Source organism: Scatophagus argus, chromosome 8, assembly GCF_020382885.2.
Source record: "Scatophagus argus isolate fScaArg1 chromosome 8, fScaArg1.pri, whole genome shotgun sequence".
NCBI classification, from domain to species: Eukaryota; Metazoa; Chordata; class Actinopteri; family Scatophagidae; genus Scatophagus; species Scatophagus argus.
This window is the reverse complement of record NC_058500.1, coordinates 9,415,403-9,436,826: the sequence shown is the minus strand read 5'-3', so window position 1 is coordinate 9,436,826 and position 21,424 is coordinate 9,415,403. Positions and strand designations below refer to the sequence as shown.

Below are 21,424 nucleotides of genomic sequence, written 5' to 3'. Positions count from 1 at the left end.
GATGCGTAATGAGTAATGTAGTGAATAAACCAACTGAATTTCTTACTACACCTTGGGTCAACACAATGTCCCATGTGTGAGCATGAATACATAGGTGTATGACCTGAATTGCACATTTTCTGAAGAGAAAGGAAGGGAACATTCATTTGAAATAATGAAACAATTTTTTTGTCCTCAGAGCTGCATTGAAGGATCCCGGAGAGCCAAAGAACGAGTGCTGGCCTTCCTTTGACTCTGTGACCAGCGAATGAGCCTTGTTCATGCGTCTCCCTGAGTGCCACTCCCACATCACTATGAACTGTGAGCAGGACTTTGGCGACGGGGGCTTGGGAGTGACCCTCACACTACGACTGCTCATGCATGGAAAGGTACAAGCCTCCCACTCACATTGCTTATGTATGAATGAATGTGTGCTGCAGCTCTTGGGGCCGTCTTCAGTATGAGGTTTGTCACAGAAGTAAAAAATGTATACCTTAAATTCAGAGAACTGATAAATAATTAGATGTTACCATAAGGATTCTAAGTGTTTTGTTTGTAATTACTTTTATTTTCTTGTATTTTAGGAGGTTGGCAGCATCATAGGAAAGGTGAGGATTCCTATTTTTATTCTACTATACAAAATGCTACATATATAGAGGTATTAATCATAATAGACAGAATGGTATTCCTTCATCAGATGAGGTCAGTGTATTGAATTGCTATGCCTGTGTCTAATCTTAAGTAAATCTATAGTTATTATCCATTGTTCTAAGTCGAATACCTCACTGATGCCTTTTTGTGGATTCGTAATAAGCCACTGTAGAATCATTTTCCTCAAAGCCCTCTAACAAATAATTGTTGTTTTGAATATCCCCATCCTAAATGTAATTGCCTTAAACCAACCCTCTTAAGACCTCGCCACCACCCCCACAACCCATAATGCAACACAGTAATCCATCAAACAGAAGCATTAGTGCATTGACTGCAAGCCTCCTGTTGAAACTGAGCTCCAAAGACATATTACTGTTGGCCCCTTGTGGGCACTTTAAGTGTCTGTTAGGAAGGGCCTGGCTGCTCCATGTTGCTTCAGTAGTTCCCACAATCACATCTTGTAATAACAACACCTATAAAAGACTGGAAGAAAGAATAGAGACCAAAAAACAAATGAATGTAAGAAACAAAGAGTGCTGCAATGGAAGATGTCACAACGGACCCTGCAGTGTGTTGCAAGAATCAAAATATCTATAAGGCAAATAGAAAATGGAAAGAAATGGAGAGGGACTAGGAGATGAGCTTGGTCCGTACTGTGCAGCTTGACAGAGAGAGGCACTTGATCTGCAGTGCTTGGGCTAATAACTTTCCACTCCACCCTCCAAGCCTTTTTTCCCTTCCTATCTCCTTGGCAAACCTCTCATCTCTTTCTCATCAATAGAAGACCGGCACCAGAATCAAAATGGACCACAAAAAAGTCCTCCTAGAATATAACAGAAATTAGCCCACCGCATGAGATGATATTGTCTGTGATACTCTTGTAAGGAGGTGTTTGTCAGCGGATGCATGAAGGTGTGAACAGAGGTGTGACAGCTTGGAAGGACTTAAGCCAAAAGGAGATTGGGGGCAGGAGAAGAAGCAATCTAAAAACCAGCAGAGGATGTGCTGCAGTGTGACACAAGTCTGACAAACTGTTCTTGTCCCTGGCGGGAGGTCCTCACATACACTGCATATACAGCCATTACAGTGGGTGTGTATGTCCCCTTCAGAGGCACAGATGTATTTGATATCTTTTTGATGCAGCAGTGCAAAGGACACTGCATGATGAAACTCTAGCAGAAATTTGTTCTGCTAAATTCCAGTCAGACTACGTGGTCTGAAATGGAAGATTGCACTTAGAGGCCGGAGACACTGTGATGTAAGTATTTTTCAAACCGAGACACATTTGATCCTGTTTAAATGTGTCCTTCATCTTTCTCTTTTTCAGAAAGGAGAGACGGTGAAACGAATACGAGAAGAGGTACCGTGTATATGATTTAGAGCTTTGAGACAACAACTTTTCATAATTCTGTAATAAAGCATGTACAGCGAGTTATGTTATGCGCTGTTGATTATACATGAATGGCTGTGAACGTGTCAGCATGTCAGACACCCGAAATAAGCACCTGAACCTGACCACATCTCTGCCTTCTCTGTCTTATTAGATGATTAGGTGTCCTTTTGGTTCATCTCAATAGAAAATAAAATTCAGTCTCAGAAGGCCTCTAATACTGGTCAGGCTTTCTGTATGATTTATTAATAAAGCTCAGTTTCCTATGCCTGTTTGGAAGTTTTGAGTCTGAAAAACAAGAACAAGTACACTGTCCAAATTGCCTTTTGGGCAATAATAGCACCTTTTCGATTTAAATCCTCGCTCTCCATCACTCACTACCCCTCCTCCTCCACTAGCTGCTCTCTTACCAAATCTCTTTTCTTTCCTGCTCAAAGTAACTCTCTCTGCCCCTCCATTCACTCTTTATAAATCTCAAGGGTGCAGCCAAACTCAGGCCGCTCGGTTAACTCTTTGTATCTAACAGTAATTAGACTGACGTTGTTTCTGTACATTTGACTCTCTCTGTGTCTGCTACGGTTTTATGTTGTACTTTATGTGGCTGAAGGGTAAACAGAGGAACAGTCAGGTCATGGGACAATGCAGCCCTGCAGAGCTGCTGGATGAACCACTCAGCCATGGTAGTCATCCGACCACTCATCCAGCCAGCCTGTTATAGCTTTTGTTACTTCCCAACTGTATGAGGCGCCTCCTGTCAGTCAGTCCCCAGGCCATACAGCCACAGTGGGAGCATGACTCACTGGAGTGAATCTCCCAGAGGTCACATTACTGTCCCGTCTCTGGTCACATGACTAAGTCAGAGAAATATAAGGACACAAAATGGAAGGAGAGGAAGGCAAGAGATTGATCGTCTGAGGGCAATGCCCCAGAGGAAAAACGCTATTAGACTGTCAGTCTGAGAAACAGAGATGTGCTGTACAGCTTTTGGGCTTACCTGCTTCACCTCATGTCGCTTGAAATTCACACCCAGGGGCGTGCTGTACTGCAGTCGATCTTTGGAAAGTTTGCTTGACATCTACTCACACAGTCTGTGTGTATAGTAAATATGATTGTACAGTTAGTAGCTGGTTAGCTTAGCCTAGCATAAAGACTGGAAGCCAGGGGAAACACCTAGCCTGGCTCTGCTAAAAGATGAAAAAACTCTGCATACCAGAAGCTCAAGAAAGCTACAGCACCCAAGAAATAGTCAGTCACGGAAATGGCTGTTTCATTGATGAGACATAATGTGTTAATAAGTGAGCTATAGAGGTGGTGTAGATTTTACCATCTTAGGACAGAGCCAGGATAGCTGTTTTTCTCTGTTTATTTGCAATTGCATAGTCCTTTTTCTTGTAATTCAAGAAATAGGCATGAAAATATGTTAGCTTGAACATGAAAATGATATTGCAAAATGTCAAGCTATTCTTTTAATGCTGACTAAGGACTAACTAAAGTACCTTTCTCCCCATAGAGCAGTGCCCGGGTCAACATCTCAGAGGGTTCCTGTCCAGAGAGGATCATCACCATCACCGGCTCCACAGACTGCGTCTTCAGAGCGTTTACCATGATCACATACAAACTGGAAGAGGTAGCTGTAACTCTAATATATGCCACCGATTGGCATCACATATGAGTGAAATCAGCTCATATTGGCATCTCCCACAAACAAGCCATTGGAGCAATTTTTCATTTTGTAAGATGGGATTGAAAATCATTTCATGTGTCTCAAGGTGTTTTACAGAGGGCACTAGTCAGGGTGTAATCAGAAAATGTATGTCATAGTCTTGGTGGAGCCAAAAAGATGCCATTTTACCACATAATTACAAGAAATCATTTCCTTACCTTCATCTCATCATCACCACTAATGTGCTTTTATCATTATCGATTATACTCTAAACTGAAGTGATGGAAGGAAAAGATTTTAGCTGCGTTTCATAGCACTTGATGTGCTTTCAGATAAGATTGCACTACAGTTGAAAATTTGGGATAAGTGGATTTAGCCACTCTTGTAAAAGTACTGTAAGTGAGTGCTGTACAGTAACCTGCCAGTTATTTGTTTTGCCACTTTGCATGAACACATTTATACTTCTTTTTTTGAGGCTATATATGCTCATTTGACTCCAAAAAAGGGCAAATGACAATATTATGTACCTGTTAACGAGAAGGGTTTGTATGTCTTCTCTTCATCTTCTAATGAGATATAGATGGTTCCTCATGCTATTAAATCCCAGAGTGACTGCCCACTAATTAATACAGTGGAATGAGAGCCGTCTTCACTCCGATTTAGCATCATGGCAGACGCTGGCAGGGAAACAGGTGCTCCCTGCTCAGGTCGACAGCGTTCAGTAAACACACGTTGGCTGGGAGCACAGTGCAGTATTCATTAAAGATCTTTTGCGCTCACCTCTTTTCAACCCTGAAACTCTTGAGTTTCCATGGCAACATGTTGGCTGACCCACTGTGCACCATTTCCACCATAGTTGAGTTATTGTATGTCTGACACCTTTAATTAAAACAAAGGGGAATAATCTGCTTTGTGGTCACCGCAGCGTTAGACTTGGCGTTTGTTTCTGTCTTAGTGGTTATGATTACCCAGGAGCACAGGCTTTCAGTTCTTACACTTGGCGGTTGATCACTTGCGTAAGTTGCGTGAGTTTTATGGATGAAATTTTGCCCAAATGAGGCAGAAACACACATTTAGGTGCATTAAGTAATCTGATGACAATAAAAAAAAAGGTCTAATAACACACTAAATGCACCACAGTATTGTACAAGAATTTCTTTCCTAGTTGTTGAGAAACAGCATGCATGAAAGCCACATAATCTTTCTGTATTGGAGTCCTTATCCCACAAGCAATACAATATGCTTTGGGGATTTAATCCCAGCAATTCTTTGTGCAAGCAGTGCTTGTGTAACCCCCTTTCTTATTTCCGCCAATTTGCTTTTAGAGTCTTGTTTTATTTTTCTTACTAGAATGGCACAGGGAAGTATGGGAACTAGGGCTGTAACAGCATGATTTTCTTCAGAGTATGATAACTGCCTCAGAAAATACCACAGTTTCATGGTACCACAGTGTAACAGCATACATAGTAACATAGTATAACACTGATACTGTAGAATTCAATCCTGTAGATAAGCAAATGTGCACGGTATCATAACCGTAACGTATGCGTCATGTCACTACATGTTAACAACGTTTCCATTACATTTGCAGCGACATACGTTTCATGCATGTATACCACTGCAACCCTAATGGAAATGTTCGCAGTTGCTAAGAGGTGGCTCGTATTTTTAGATCAAATCAAGAAAATGACGCCCAGAGCTGCTTGCCCCTCTTCTAATGAGACGAGACGTCAGAAAGCCTGATCGGCCTCACTAAATATAGACACATAGCAGAGAAGCAAAAAAGCCACGTCAGAATATGCTTTTCAAGTTTAAAGTTCACATTTATTAGAAATATTATGAAAATCCCTTGAGGTTACACATGCACACTGCCCCATCTTAAATCAAACTCTGCTAATTTTATAGCGGAAACCATTCAAAGACAACCAGCGTGCTTTGCATTCTGTTACACATTTGTTGTGGGTTGAACTCTGATGGGAAGCGAGACAGCAGCGCAGCGTATTTACATTTCAAAGCTTCACAGAGACATACTGTTCATTAATTAAAAGTTCAATCTGCACCCACAGCAAAGCAGACACAGGATGTTTGCTACCTGCTCAGTAAAAATACTGAAGTCAGTAAGGCTCTTTATTCAAATTGATATGTCTGAATTTACAAACACAGATAATAGATACAGATAACATAGACTCATTCTTCGCCCTTTTGTTCTCGGGCTGTTATCATCATCAGACCTCGTTAGCTGCATATATTGACATTTTAAGATGATTCACTGAGGTTTTGATGTTAAATACATGTTATGTTGTTATGATGTGTTATTGGACTGCGACCATTCTGACACTGACACTAATGTCTTATCTGTGATTTAAACATGAAGCTTGACTACACTTCAGCTCTGGTGCAGATTAAATAAACGTTGTAATTATTGAACTTTAGAATTCAGCAGCTATTTTTAGCTGTGGGCAGAGCTGTGCTAGCTGTTTCCTCAGTCGTCATACTAAGCAAAGCTGACTGCCTGTACTTCATATTTTATGCATTAGTATTCTAATCTAACTTTAGAAATAAGCATATATTTTAAATTGCCAAACTATTATTTTAAATTGAACATCATCTCACAACAGTTTCTTTAAAAAAGGACTAAACACAAAAGTAATAGTACATTAAAGTGCGTATACCCATTTAGTCGCTTTCAAAAGATCTCTATTAAGAAATTCCAAGGTAATCAAGGTTGATGTGCTTGCAGCATGAAGGACGCGTGGCTCAGTTTTATGCAGTGGAATGAAAAGCTCAAAGCACAATTTCCTTACCACTGGTGCCACAATTAATATTTCTCCTTTCATATAGAATTCAGCAGCTCATATGAATGATGTAAAAGGCTTTTCAAGGCCAACCCTGAACTGTACTACATACATTCCAGCGCATACTGAGACATACAGATAGAGAGGTGGAGGTTTATTATGCTGCATTGCTCATTGCTCTCTCTTTCTGCTTCCCACTTGAAGCTCCACATACCTCTTCCATCTTTTTTTTGTTGCTCAGTTTGTGTTGATGCAAGACAAACTGAACTTGGTTCTCTTGTAATTGGTTCAGGCCAGATCATGCAAACAGTCAGCTTTCAAAAACAAGAAAAAGCACAAAAGGGGGTAAAATGTTGCTTAAAATAATCAAAATCTACCTGAACAGGAAATTTCACTTGCCAAGATTTTTTTAAAAGATAAAGATATATTGGGTTGATAGACAAAAAAACAAGTGCATTTGAATCAGTTCCTCAATATGCAAGAAATTGTATTTAAATTTAATTGCTTGTGCCATTGTCTTGAAATAAGGCTTTATATTCAGGATGTATATCTTAAAGCTAGTACAGATACATTAAAAACAAGTACATTTATCAATCCATCCATCGATTATCTATAAATCCACTTACCCTTTGGAGGGTCACAGTTGGCTGGAGGTGTGCCCAGCTGAAATTAGGCGAGACGAAGGTCACACCCTGCATATGTCACGATACAAATCCACACAGAATGACGGTAGCCAGCAGGTGGGTGCAGTTTCACATCTAATGCTGTTGTGATTGTTTTGACATGGGACTATACTGAAATATACTTATATACTTAAATGGCTAAAATAAGAAATTCTGATTTGACAAAGTAAACTTGTCAGTTTTGATCAAACAGTGCTAAAATTCTGGTAATTCTAGTTTCAAGTATTAAGTAGAAGTAGGTCAGAACCAGTAAAACAGTCAAAGTAAGAAATTATAATATCTTATTAATATTATTGTTGACAAAATAGCAACAAGTGAAGAACAAGTGAAATTCTCCAACATAAAAACCGGTAAGAAGAAATATCTTGTCAGGCAGAAAAGAAGAATAATGTTGATTTTGATTTAAGATATTTCAACTTACTTAGATTTCAGTTTTTTGCAGTGTATTAAGCATTACCTCAAAAAAACCAAATGTGTTGACTTGGCTCATTATTAAATGGCCTAATTGGAGTGATTTTAATTTCACTCAGTTTTTACTGTTTGGTTTCCAGTATTCCAAACCTGCAGCCAAGCTACTTAATGAAACAGACTTTGATAAAACTGAAATTTAAAAATAAAATTTGAAGTGTGTTTAGATTAATATGACCAATAAAAATGGGTTCCATTCAAATTCAATCCCAGTTCCAGTCCTAATTGTTAGAGTTAAAACCCCCTTAGTGGCTTTTGTCTCCCCTTCAATCTCCACCTTGACCTCCACTGCCTGAGTTTGTCCTCTGGGACTCTCTTCTTTTTCTTTCCTGCCAACACTCTCCATATTTTGTTACTTTGTAATATCTCCCTCCAGGACTTGACTGCATTGGTAGCCAACGGAACCATCAGCTCCAAGCCACCAGTCACCCTGCGGCTGGTCATCCCTGCCAGCCAGTGCGGTTCTCTCATCGGGAAGGGAGGGGCCAAGATAAAGGAGATCAGAGAGGTGAGCAGCCAGAGCAAAAATCTGTTCCATCCTCCTTGTCCTCGCTGCACAGGCTGGTCAAACACTGAGATATGAAGAGGACAAACAAGCTTCTGGAGTAAAAGGGGAAAATATCTTTAACTTCCAGGTGGAATGGAAAGATTTCATTTTTCACAATATCTTCACAAACAATTTTCACAATTTTTTCATGCTGCATTTTATTTGCCCTATTAGTGTAAGTCCTCCTGCTGCTAATGCATTTCAATCATGTTTCAGAATCACTGCAATTACAGCTATTGATATTATTATAACAAGGTTAGGAAGTTGATGATCGTATTTATCTGTGGAAACAAAATGCTATGAAAGAATTAATGTAATTTATTATGGATCATGGCACAAAAATTGCATTAATGCTACAGACAAGCAATACCGAGCAGAATTTACCAAAAATACAAAGAAATTCAGAGATGCACCAGCAGGGTCTCAAGTGTAGAGCTATGCTAATGACTCTGTGAGGCTAAGACGCAGCAGCACTTTAAGATAAATGTTAACATCACGATGCTAACATACAATTTAACATGCTGATGTTGGTAGGTATGATGTTAACCATGTCCACCATCTTAGTTTTGCATGATGACATTCACTAATTAGTAGTTAACACAAAGTACAACTGAGGCTGACGGGAACACAGTTTTGCAAGCATTCGATCATTGACTAAAGTGCTTTTGACCTATAGGTGGCTCTTGATAAAAAGTGAAGGGATCACCAAAGTCATTGAGATTCATCCTCTTGGAACCGCGAATGTCTGAACAGATTTTAACATCAGTCCGTCTAGTAGTTTGAGATTTTTCTGGACCAAAGTGGTGGTATCTACATCAGACTAAAACTGGGTTCAGACTATTGAGGCAGGAAATAAGTGAGACAATGCAGCCCAGAAAGATCACTTAACACAGCACACAGTGTGACTCAGCAGTGGGAACTTTGAAAGGGAAAAACTCCTGACAACATCGAGGCCCAGTTGAAACATTAGGATTAAATTTATCAGATCTGTTGCCAGTGTCATCTGACACTGTAACGTTAGCTCCATACTGATCTACAAATAGCATCTCTCTCATTTTAGCCTTTACTCTCGCTGGCAATGGCATCCAGTCAATTTCTGTGGTTAGACGGATTTTCTTGTCTTGTTCACAACCCAAGTTTGTTTCAGGTACAAATTTGTTTTGTTTGTTTGGTTGCCACAGGAACACGACCGCTTACAGAAGCATTTTGTTATGTGTGTGGTTAAGCAATGGCCACCAAAAACCGTGTAGCCTGTCTGGAAAATATTCGCTAAAACTGAGAGAATTACATCTACTGATCATGGGTGACTTTTCATTTAACTCTAACCTGACAACACTTAATGTTAAGCAAACTACGGTGCAGTTGGTCTCTTTCGGTATAGGTGGTAAAATCAGCAAAGCCAGCAGGTAGACGCAGAAGTGAGCCATGGCAGTGCAATCACAACTTGTCTTATCTGCAGAATCAAACTTAATCTTTTTTTTAAAACCCCTATCATTTGCAGAGCACTGGAGCTCAGATACAGGTGGCAGGGGATTTGCTGCCCAACTCTACTGAGCGAGGGGTCACGATATCTGGGAATCAGGACTCTGTAATCCAGTGTGTCAAGCTCATCTGCACAGTAATCCTGGAGGTAGGAAGCATACCAGTCCTCTCTTTACTTCACACAACCACACCGAGCTGACATTTTGTCAGAAGTCTACTTCATCTCACCAGCATGCAGTCATTGTCTGCACTACATACAGTGTGGGGTTTTGCCCAGGGACCTGTTTCTCTCTCATTCTTTTCTTTTTCTTTTTGAATGTGTTGTTTACACACCTGTAAACTGTCTTGAGATAACTCTGTTATGAATTGGCACTTTAAGTAAAATTGAATTGAATTGAATTGAATACGTGTTGTTTGGCGGTCGTCTATACTCTGCTGCTGCACGCAGATTCTGTAGCGTTACTAGGAAACATCCAGAAAGTACAACAACATCCCTTTATTGTTTGGACCTTCTGTGACGGGCAAGACATCGGATGGAGTCGAAAGGTGTGGCTCTCAGGTCAGAGCTCAGTGCTGTTGGAGATGACTCTAAACTGCTAGCAGAAAACAAAGTGGCCTGCAGTAAAATCTGTCCACCTTCAGACAACAACTCTCTTGAGAAAATCAAGGAGGAGATGAGAGAAAAACAACCCCAAGCACAGTTTCTCCCTGTGTGTTGTGCACAAGTCCTTTTTGTTTCAGCATTGCAGCTGGACCTGACTGACTAATTGCTAGTTTGATCCAGTTTTCCAGGGCTTTCTTCAAAGGCTTGCAAGTTTCATTAGGATTCTGTACCAGCGGCTTCTTGCTTTTGGTTCCAAGATTTAAATTATGCAAAGTTATACAAAGAAATTGCTGTGACTGCTCCGGCAGAAAAGATGCTTTACATTTTAAAGCCAAAAACTGTGTCACCAGCATTGCAGTTACTCGATAAGATATACATTGTCATGTACACTGTATAATCTTCTATTCTTATTGGCGTTTGAAGAATTTTATCTTCAAATGTCTCCTTGTCAGTGGATGCATGATTTATCCAAAGGGCAAACCACTGCAGAGCCTGCAGCTCCGATGCAAACTAAAGCACTGAGCTATTATCCACAAAGAGCTCTCACTACACCTCTTCAATTATTCAAAGAGTGACTAATATTATCAAAAGAAAAACAAGGAAGAGAATAATGTCAGTGTCATTAGCAGTTTAGTTCATCATTAATTGTTATTGTATCTTAATGTTCAACACCATTTGCACTTACTGCTGCGCTCGTTGACAGAAGAGTGACGTTGTTTCAGAGTAGATGTGTAGAGTTTAACCACGTCTAAGAGATTTATAATAAAGATTTATTGTCCTATTTTTGACTTCTTAGTCTCCCCCAAAGGGTGCCACCATCCCCTATCGACCGAGCCCCTCGCCAGCTGCACTCCTCATCGCTGGTAACCAGGTAAGATAGAGAGAGAGAGAGAGAGACAGCGTGAGAGATTTTAGAAGACAGGTTCCTCCTATGGGCGGCACGGTGGTGCAGTGGTTAGCACTGTCGCCTCATAGCAAGAGGGTTCCAGGTTCGAATCCCGGTCTGGGCCCTTCTATGTGGAGTTTGCATGTTCTCCCTGTGCCTGCGTGGGTTTTCTCCGGGTTCTCCGGCTTCCTCCCACAATACCAAAAACATGCACATTAGGTTCATTGGCTACTCTAAATTGCCCCTAGGTGTGAGTGTGAGAGTGTGTGGTTGTTTGTCTTTGTGTGTTGGCCCTGTGATTGACTGGCGACCAGTCCAGGGTGTACCCCGCCTCTCGCCCGTAGTCAGCTGGGATTGGCTCCAGCTCCCCCGCGACCCTCACGAATAAGCGGTATAGAAAATGGATGGATGGATGGGTTCCTCCTATATGATACACTAACACAGTGGCTCTCAAAATGTGGGTTGAATGGCCCTTTGCATTTGTAAGGGCTTTATGGGGGTTAAAGTAATAGTGGGGGAAAATGTGGTTCTTGAATGAGCAGAAGTTGAATGGATGGTGAAAGTGAACAAGATGAACAGAAGAAAAGGTGATGTTTGTCAAGTTAATACCACAAAGAAATATGATGACCTTGCTTTCAGGTTTGCAGACAGAGCAAAATTTAAGCTGAATATTATGTCTACACAACAGAAACTTACGTACAAGCCAAAGGATACATGCAGTCCTTTTTTGAGATAATATCTTCAATAATAACATTCAGTTTGGCTTTTTTGTTAACTAATTTTCCCAATACTATATTGATACTTTTTCAAAATATTTCACAGGGACAAAAGGACAAAATTAGCTTCCAAGCTAACTCTTTGTTAGCTTGTGAGGCTGTCCTTACAAATGGTAATGTCAGCATGCCAGCATGCTCACAATAGCTGTGATGTTTAGCAAATACAATGTTTACATGTTCGCCATCATAGTTTGGTATCTTTATATAACATTGCACTACACACAAACTACAGCTGAAGATGTTTCTTTAATGAAACCACTCACTGTACATAAAGCTGGACAACATGAGAGCATGCAAAAATTAAGCCAAAACATCTTGATTGCCCCCTGGTGGTAGTCTCCAATACATTCCATACACCCTTCTCCCTACACTAAACTAAAATCTCAATGAGGTCGGACAGCACTTTTCCAAACTTGGTCTTTATCTTAAAGTTATTACAATTCATTTTCTCCTAGCAGTCCATCCAATAGTTTTTGAGACGTTTCACTCAAAATATCAAATGTTATGGTGGCATCAGACTTTGACCTGCACGTGGCACTGAATAAAAAGTCATGGGATCAACTAAATCATTAGGTTTCATCCTCTGGGCATCATGAATGTCTGTGCAATATTTCCTGGAAATCAGTTGTGTTGTAGAGGTATTTTATTGTGGACCAAAGTAATCATCCTTGAAGCCGTGCCGCTAGCAGTGCCAGAAAGTTTGATTAGCATTTGGGGCTGTCAATCTCACCTTCTCAAATTACATGAAACAACAAATTATCATTAGAGAATGATTGTTAGACAAGTTGTTACCATGGATCAGGTCTTTTATTGATGTTATCGGCTCACTCCTTTGGGGAAACAAAACTCGTGTAGGTGAGATAGGGTGCGTGTATGTGTGTGTGTGTGAGAGAGAGAGAGAGGGTTGAGTGGTATAGATGCCGCTGTTTGAGAAGGGACAGACATCCACCCTCCCATGGAATAAGTCACAAGATTAGCAAGTGGGATCGGAGACCCGCCGTCTCCTCTGGCTACAGAAGCAGCCAGATATTCTGCATAGCTGTCAGCAGTTCTGACACTGTTTGTGCTGCCTCAGACTCCAGTCAATTTATGGAATGGCTTTGTGTTTTTGATATTCCCCATAATACGCTATCAAATTAAACTCTGGGAGAGGTCCTGGTCAGTGGGAGATGGCTTTAATGAAGGCTGCGCAGTGATAAGGGATGTTTGTATAATTTGTCAGTGGAGAAAATGAAGTGGAATGGAAAAGGGTCTCTGGATGAGTCATGGCCTATAAGCTTGTTAGGTGTGTTAAAGTGTCAGAAATGCAGCCTCCGGAGCCCATCTCAGGCTAAATTTGATCTGTGGCGAAAGCGTGGAAAAACCTGAAATTGGAAGTTTATTTACTGTTATTTTTACGTAAAATTTATCGTGGAGAGTTCCAGCTGGTAAGCACATATTTACCGTCTCTTATAATCACTCCCATTACAAAAATAATGACTGTCCAGGCTTTATAAACATGAAAATATTTCAGTAAATAGCTACATATTTTCACTTTGTGCTTCTCTCATGTGTTGTGTGTTTGTAGGTGTTCGATGCGTCAGAATTTGCAACCCACCCCATGTACTCAGTCACCCAGGGTGGTCTGGACCTCCAGCAGGTAACCACATCTCCATTCTTGTGAATATTAAAAAAAACCAAATCTCTGCAGAAATGAGCTCACAATTAAGTCTTAAACTTAATTGTGGAGCATAGGAATGAGTTTCAGGGCTGTGTGAGATCTGAGTGGTGAGTGAGAGCAGGGGTTGTGTGGCATGTCCAAATTTATACAGTCGATCATCTGGCATGAGGCATTAAAAACAACAGCTGAGCGTAAAGCTGCAGCTATTGTTCTGCCCTGTGAGAGCTATAACCCCTCCTGAAACACGATACCATCACACACCACCACCACAGCTCTGCCATGTCTTTTTTAGCTCTGCCTAGTTCTGCACCAGAAACACTTCGGCTTTAGGAATATTCCTCCCATGACAGCAATAGCAGATACTATCACAAGATCCGAATGGAGCAGCAGCCTCTGACAAATTAGAGCCATGCTGGAAAAAAAAAAATATAATCATGGGTAATGAAATATGAAAAATTCCCAATCTCAATCGCTCATGATGCTGGAAATGATTACGATTATTACTACTAATTTGTGGTGTTTTTGTGCTCACCCATATAAACTCAGCTGTAATGTACTGATGCATTGTAAGGGCTTGGCTCTCCTCTCCAGTTTATGACCATGTAAGACGGACTGGTAACAGTAGCCAGACAGCTGGCGTCAGACAGAATTGAGTTAGTCTGCATTATTTAAGATAATTGGGGGATGGGCGATGCTGCAGGTACAGATAAAGATGATGTAAGAAATGAGACTGAGCAAGAGACAAAAGGGGAGAGCAAACTACCGATTGTCGCAGAGGGCAAACGTTAGAGATTATATTTCAGTATGTAACATAGATAAATCATGAAACATTTTCTTATTTGGCTTTTGATTTCATGCTGACTTTTAATCAGTATTTTCTCAAAAGTAACAGGAATTGGTTGATTCTGCTCTTCTTTATTTTGACATATAAATTAGACAGCGGGGAGGTAAAAGTGATTTCAAATAAAAACACACACACAAACTGAGTAAAATCAACAGCTCTGCGGATTTCACAAATAATAGTCCACAACACTTTCCACAGGAGCTACTTCATATTCAATAATAACTGTTCACGCTGTTCACACATTTTGGACATTTTGGTGTTCCTGTTGAATGTTTTTTTTTTTGTTTGTTTGTTTTAATGCTGCAAGCATAGACACAGAACATCTATGGCTACAAGAACCACAAACAAACTTTCATTCACTTCTGCTGTATCAGAGATTTCAACACCTGGACAACCAAAACGATAATATCTGCACTAGATGCACATCAACTCTTTTTGTTTTTTGTGACCATATGGTCAGCTGGTTCAATGCTTCTCTTCTGCATAAGTTCAAGGCTGAACAGGCATGTATTGACAGTGAAGCACTTCCATTAAGAGGCTGCGGATTTATTGCCTGTGTGTGATGTTTTATAACTCTAATTTACTTAATGCAGGATGCTCTCTTTCAGGCCTATACTTTGCAAAACCAATATGGCATTCCACACTCAGAGGTATGAGCATTTGTCGAAATATTATTATAATTTAATATAACATGAGTAGCTTATGGTTTGGCATACAATGCAGTAAATTTGGCTTTTTGTCTTACAGCTGGCCAAGCTGCACCAGCTGTCAATGCAGCAAGGTCTGAGTCCAATTGCCCAGCCTGCTTCGACTATCATACCTGGTATGTATAGCAGCAAGAATAATAACTATTTGCTCTGGATTATATCCCACTGCTCTGCCAGTCAAACTAAACAATTTGTCTTAAATAAAATAAGCAGCTTGCAGAGTTATGTCTTTGCATTGCTTCTCCATCTGTAGCTTGCCACAGATTTTCAACCTCTTTTTAGACAGGAGAAGTAAAAGCTGCCTGTCATTAACCGCGCTGATTTTTATATGCTTGTGCCAGTGAGGAAGGAGGAGAAGAGGCTTTATGGCCCTCTCATGGAAACTATTATGTGAAATGAGAAGCAGAGTCAGAGAAATGGCAGAAAGAAAAGAATGAGGGCCGTGTTAAACATCAGTCTATTAAAATGGAAATTAACTGCTTTACTATATCTAGCAGGTCTTGGCTCAAAGGGCTTTTCCAGCATCTCAGCGGTGGTTTGTGTGGAGTCGAATGAATATTGAAATGTCTGATATGTCAATTTTATTCACTCAGCGCCTTTATTTTGTCTCATCAGGAATGGACTCCAACTCACAGACATCTCAGGAGCTGCTTATTCCCAATGATGTAAGCAATGCAAAACATTTAAAATTGTTACTGTTCATGTTGTAATTATTTTCCCATCTGAACAACAAGAAGAAGAAAACAGGAAATCAGTGCTCATCTCACATGTACACAGCACGTAGCAGGTGACTTCAGCTGCGGTAGCTACGACTGCAAAGACGTTGGGTGTGACTTCGAAAGAGACAAGAGACATGTTGGCATCTTACTAATTGTCGTCATTATTCTAACCCCAGACTAACCCAAGGTTAAAGGGATTCTGAGCTGATATGGATCCTTTCGCATTATTGTCAGGGCTGCAGTTGGAGTGTCTTAGAGAGACTCCCATGAGTGCTCAGTAAATCCTCTCATGTTCTCTGACCTACTTAGAGGCTGGCTGCTGTCAAAACAGCCAATAAGAAAACAGACAAAAATCCTTTCCCTCTTCACTTAGCCATCGCCGGGGTTTGATGAAATGTCTCTCCAATCACAACGCATAGATTCACTTCCAAATAAAGTCGGGCTACATCTGCCTTCAAATGGGCACTTTAGCATTAGGTTTGGCTGGTTTGGAAGGAGAGCGTCTGGCTATTAATTGTTCTGTGCTTCCTACTGGATTTCATTATGAAGAACGATAAACAGAGAACGCTCTCTTCTGATGTAAAATGCATAAAGAAGCCTTCATAAAGTACAATTCCATTTTGAGCTTTTATATCCAGCATCAAAACAGAAGCACTCTCTTTCCGACTTTCCAACTCCCTCAGCCTCATTACACCCTAATGAGGATGTAGATAGGTAATTTCTTTTTTTAATAAATAAGAATGAAATTTAATACAACAGTCAGTAACTCTAGTTTTAAGAAAACATTACTCAAACAGGGGTAAATAAAGCATTTGCTGGGGACTATTTTCAGCTGCGGATATATACATTTATTGACTCAAAATAAACTGCAAGGCCCATGTCCATATTATTTGTGCGTCCTCCTTTGGACTTTTTAAGGGTTTATAATAATCACAAAAATATAGGGTATTACCATTCTTGGAATTCATAATCTGAGATGCTGAAATCAGTTCAAAATGCTAGCTCAATTAAAAATAAAGAAAAAAAACTTCCAGCTATTTCCAGGCAATAAAATTGATTTTTTGCTTCGCTGTCTTAGTTTTACAAAAGACAGAAGAAAAACAAGAACTGGATTGATTAGGTTTCACTGTACTGTACAGAATATAGCCACAGCGCTTCAACAACATTTCTAAAATGCCTGAAGGCTTTTTTTCCATAAGTAAACTCCCACGTGGCAAGTGGCACAATGCATCAGAGGAATGAGGGAGTCCAGTGACAGGGACAGCTGTGAGGTCCAGCCATTGTTCCAGAAGAGAGGACTTACAGCCATGACTGAGCCTCCTCAGCCCTCCTTCCCCCCCTCAGGCCGGCCACAGTCCAACCACACAATCCGGCTCTGTGCTCACACACTGAGCGCTGAACAACACTTGTGCATACACACACACACAGACACACAGATGCATTGAGAAACTGCTTACACCCAGTCAGCAGTATGTACCACACTTCTGCACAAGGAAGATTTAGCCATAAGAAAAATGGCTGCACCCTCACCATCCCATCCCTCTTCCTGTGTCCTTTCAAATGACTGCCTCAGCAGGATATATAGAATATATAGGCCACTTGAAGAACAGGAGCATGGTGCAGCATTAATGTTATTTGTATGCTCAGGAAAAATTAACACCATGGTGAGCATACCTGTCTTGTCTCCTGTTTCATTTATTTAGCTGTGGCTGTGTGTTGTTTTCTTCACGGTTGTTCGTAGGAATTCTGTTGTCTGAGGTCATGCGCACCAAAGTGGGTGAGCTGTTGACAGCTGGGCTTTACTGACAGCTGGTTTAAAAGCCCAGAGTCCAGTGGAGATTCTTGGTCTCAGTGGGGGTTGAGGCGTTATCTGTGATTTAAAGTCTGCAGTGGCCATTGTCTATTCAGTTAGTATGTCTACACACACACACACACACACTACAAGTTCCTCATAACTGCCCCACTCACTGCATATCTGGCAGCCAACCCTGTCGCTGAGCCCTGACACCCTCCACTTGAGCTGATACGCAGCCCTGGGCTCTGCTAAATATCTATTGGCGCTAATAGGAAGGGGTTCAGGTTTGGTAATGAAAACAGAAGAAGAGTGATAATGTATTTTGGAATGCAATAAAACTCGTGTCATTGTCTAATCTACTCTCAGCAGAGGGAACGCTCAAGCTGATGGGACTGCATATTATATATTTGAGTTATTTTCCCATTATGATTTCCATTAGTGTGGAGACGCATCTAGCTGGCATGTGTTTGGGAAGTGATTTGTTTGGGAAGTCACCACCACTCTGAGGAATCAATAACCTTTTAGCCACTCAGATGAATGAGAGGCAAATGTGCCTCCTCTCGTCTCTTTTACTGATGCACACGCAGTAGCAATTAAGGGAGACTCTGGGGGGAAAAAAGTGCTTTTGACATGCATGATGGATGACCAATCCACTGAAGACAATGTAATTGCAATATCTGAAGTGGTCTGCTTTATGTCAGCTCAACAGTGCTAATGTTTTGCTTTTACGCTTTTCATCAGAATCACTTTCTTCAGCAACAGCAACAACCAACAAACGATTTGTTGAAACCTTTTCTTGTAAAGCATGTCTGCTGTCCTCCTTGGTATACGTACGTAATCATTATTTTTCCTTTTTTTTTTCCCACAAAACTGACTGATCTGTCCGGCTTCTGTTTTCTTGCAGCTGATCGGCTCGATCATCGGCCGTCAGGGCACTAAGATCAACGAGATCAGGCAGGTGTCAGGAGCTCAGATCAAGATCGGCAGCCAGCTGGACGGGACAAGTGACCGTCACGTCACCATCACAGGAACACCAGTCAGCATCAACTTGGCCCAGTACCTCATTACCTCCTGGTAAGGCCTGGTGTGCAGCCATCTAATGAATCACTGCGAGAGAAATACATTGGTTTAAAATGGTCAAAGGTTATGTCACAGAGTGATAAGTGATAATGAGGGATTTCCTTGCACTGTGGGTAATTGGTCTCGAGGGAATGAGTAAAAAGCCTGGTTGTGCTGTATGACATAGCAGCGGTGTCTTGTCGAATTCAGTATTTGCAGAGCAGCTCTGACCTATTTTTTAAATGAACTTTTCCAGTACATAAAGATCCTAATGAAACGCAAAACAATATCTTATAGTAAATTATTGAAAGAATAGGAAACAGATCATATCCAGACACATTAAAGTAGCTAATAGCCTACAAATAAAATGAGCCGAACCAGTGAACGGAATAAAGAGACATCTTACAAATAATATACAACAAAAACTGTGATGCATGTTTTCACAATAAAAATAGTAGAATTAGTTACCTGGGATTTGTTTCTTTATATAAATTAAAACTTCATAGAGCTTCTCGTGGTAATTATCAGTTCTTTCTATTAGAGAGTAAAAAGAGGAAAAGCTTTTTTTTTGTGACTCAATTGAGGAAGACTATAGTTAGTACTTGTTTGGATATTCCCTGTAGTAGGAGAGACCTGTCTCTGTCTTATTTCTTCCTGTGAAATATTCATTTGCTACTCATTTATCACTCAGTGCTGCATGAAGAGCGCTGCCAGTATCAATCACATATATAGCATATGAAAATCTGCATCTAAAATGTATTTAACCTTGTTTTACAGCACAAATTGAAGTGTTGCACAATTTTCTGTCATGGATTTCTCAGTCGGGTCAAAAGCCTGTTTATAAGAAATATGAATAAAATTAGAAAATGTCATCAAGCATCAAGCTGATAAAGCAATGAGTTTTTGAGATGCTAAAGAGGTCAGAACGTCTCCAGGAGCCCAAGAAGAATATTGTGGTTAAATCAAAAGCTTCATTCTTTCACTTCAGCAGTAGTTATCGTGTGTAACTGGCATATAGCTCTAATGTCTTTTAAAAGGGCACTGCGCTGATTTAGCATTGCACTTCTACAACAGACAGACTCATGACATCATTAAACATCAAAGTCAAAGCATCAAAACAAGACATGTCTGTTTTATTCCATGCATTCTTATTTTATGTCGAAACATGGCACCTACTTAACCCGAAATGCGACTTGGCCGCTGACAGTTCGGTTGGATATTTAGGTGTGTTATGTCAGTAGCAGCTAATGTAGCCTCAAGCCATAAGCCAAAAGCAGAGCTAAAGAGTGGACTACAGAGGTCTGGAAGACTCACTTCTTTTTAAATCCACACCTCCAGAGTTTTCTTATCATTTTCAGACTTTTCGAGTGACATCACCTCAGGCAGCTGACACCACTTGAACCCCTCTGGAGCCACAAAAGGCTTTACAAAACCTTTTTGCACATATACAGTGGTACTCCTAGACCCATAAACAGACTTTGATGTGTAAAATCAGTGGAGTTTCCCTTTAGTAATTTTCAAGAAACTTCACCCAGTGTTGTAGCAACAGTATAATCCTGTGACCACCATTCCCTGTCCTCCCTCCTCCTATCTCTGCCTCATAGTTTAGAGACAGCCAAATCCACAGCCCAGGCAGCCACAGTGGCAGCTCCGGTCGACCTCAACATGGCCTTCACCCAGCCAGCCTCCCCAGCTGCCTCCCCCACACCCACCCTGGCCGCTGTGGGCGCCCTGACCCCGGCTCATATGCTGGGCACCCCCTACGGTGCCATGCCACTTTCTGGCCTGCTGGGGGTGAAGTCTGTCCCTTTTCTGACTCTGTCCAGCCCTGCGCCGGCGGTGGCCGTCACGGCAGCGCCCTCCCACACTACTCTGGCCGCCTACACCGCCAAAATCTCCTCAGCCAACTGCATCAAAAAGCCAGAGAGACAGAAGTTTGCTCCTTACTGATGTAGCCTCCGGGGTCTGCAATCGGAGAGTCAGATGAAGGACAGCTGCAGTGTTTGTCCACGAACGCCTGATGTAGCCATATCCACTAGCAGAGATGCTCTTGACTTTTATTCTGTGATGCACCAACAGAGAAGAGACCAATGGGGATGTGGATAAAAGGTATTCAAACTTATTTACGGTTATAGATAATTTGTGAGTTTCCCATGAGTTGATGGACCGCTTTCATTGTCACCTCATCACTGTTATTGATCACTGAAAGAAGGGCTGGAACCTCACCTGAGAAACACATGTTTAAACATGAGTTTTTACATGTGTATCTCAAGTTAGAGATCAGCTGTAAGTATTTATCCTACAATAAATTTGTAAATTATACTCAGATGATAAATGCCCTACTGTATGATGCTTTTATACAATGTCTATGTTTGCCTCTTGAAGTTTTTAAAAAATTTGTAAATGTCTTTGGGGGGGAGGGTGTTTTTTTTAATAATCTGTGCTATGGTACTGTACTTTACTGTTCAGTGTTATGTTCGTTTTGTTGGATTTTATTTTGAATGTGCAACTGGTTTAATCTTTATTTATTAGTATTGTTTCATTTATTAAAAGTCTTTGTTTCCTGATGCATTTGTGTCCTATTTTCCTTTTTTTTCTTTTTTTTTTCTTTTTTACCTTTATTTGTAGCACACTGAGTCTGTTGATTTGCTTCACAGCCATTCAAACAGTAGACACGGCATTTGAAACAAATCAATGTCAAATTGATATAGCGGGG

The 21,424-nt window shown here is 40.7% G+C and overlaps 1 protein-coding gene across 1 annotated transcript in view; it reads left to right on the top strand.

Annotated features, from left to right (window-relative positions):
• The window catches only part of LOC124063538 (poly(rC)-binding protein 4-like), a 33,207-nt gene extending 11,938 nt beyond the window's left edge, over nucleotides 1–21,269 (top strand). Inside the window, exons 2-14 of the mRNA XM_046397292.1 lie at nucleotides 179–368; nucleotides 564–587; nucleotides 1,958–1,990; nucleotides 3,531–3,647; nucleotides 8,006–8,137; nucleotides 9,678–9,806; nucleotides 11,059–11,133; nucleotides 13,492–13,563; nucleotides 15,037–15,078; nucleotides 15,176–15,251; nucleotides 15,751–15,800; nucleotides 18,554–18,723; nucleotides 20,313–21,269. Coding sequence (XP_046253248.1) covers nucleotides 261–368; nucleotides 564–587; nucleotides 1,958–1,990; nucleotides 3,531–3,647; nucleotides 8,006–8,137; nucleotides 9,678–9,806; nucleotides 11,059–11,133; nucleotides 13,492–13,563; nucleotides 15,037–15,078; nucleotides 15,176–15,251; nucleotides 15,751–15,800; nucleotides 18,554–18,723; nucleotides 20,313–20,658 — 1,374 coding nt within the window. The 5' untranslated portion in view covers nucleotides 179–260 and the 3' untranslated portion in view covers nucleotides 20,659–21,269. The remainder of the gene's footprint in view (nucleotides 1–178; nucleotides 369–563; nucleotides 588–1,957; nucleotides 1,991–3,530; nucleotides 3,648–8,005; nucleotides 8,138–9,677; nucleotides 9,807–11,058; nucleotides 11,134–13,491; nucleotides 13,564–15,036; nucleotides 15,079–15,175; nucleotides 15,252–15,750; nucleotides 15,801–18,553; nucleotides 18,724–20,312) is intronic.
• Nucleotides 21,270–21,424: the final 155 nt, after the last annotated feature.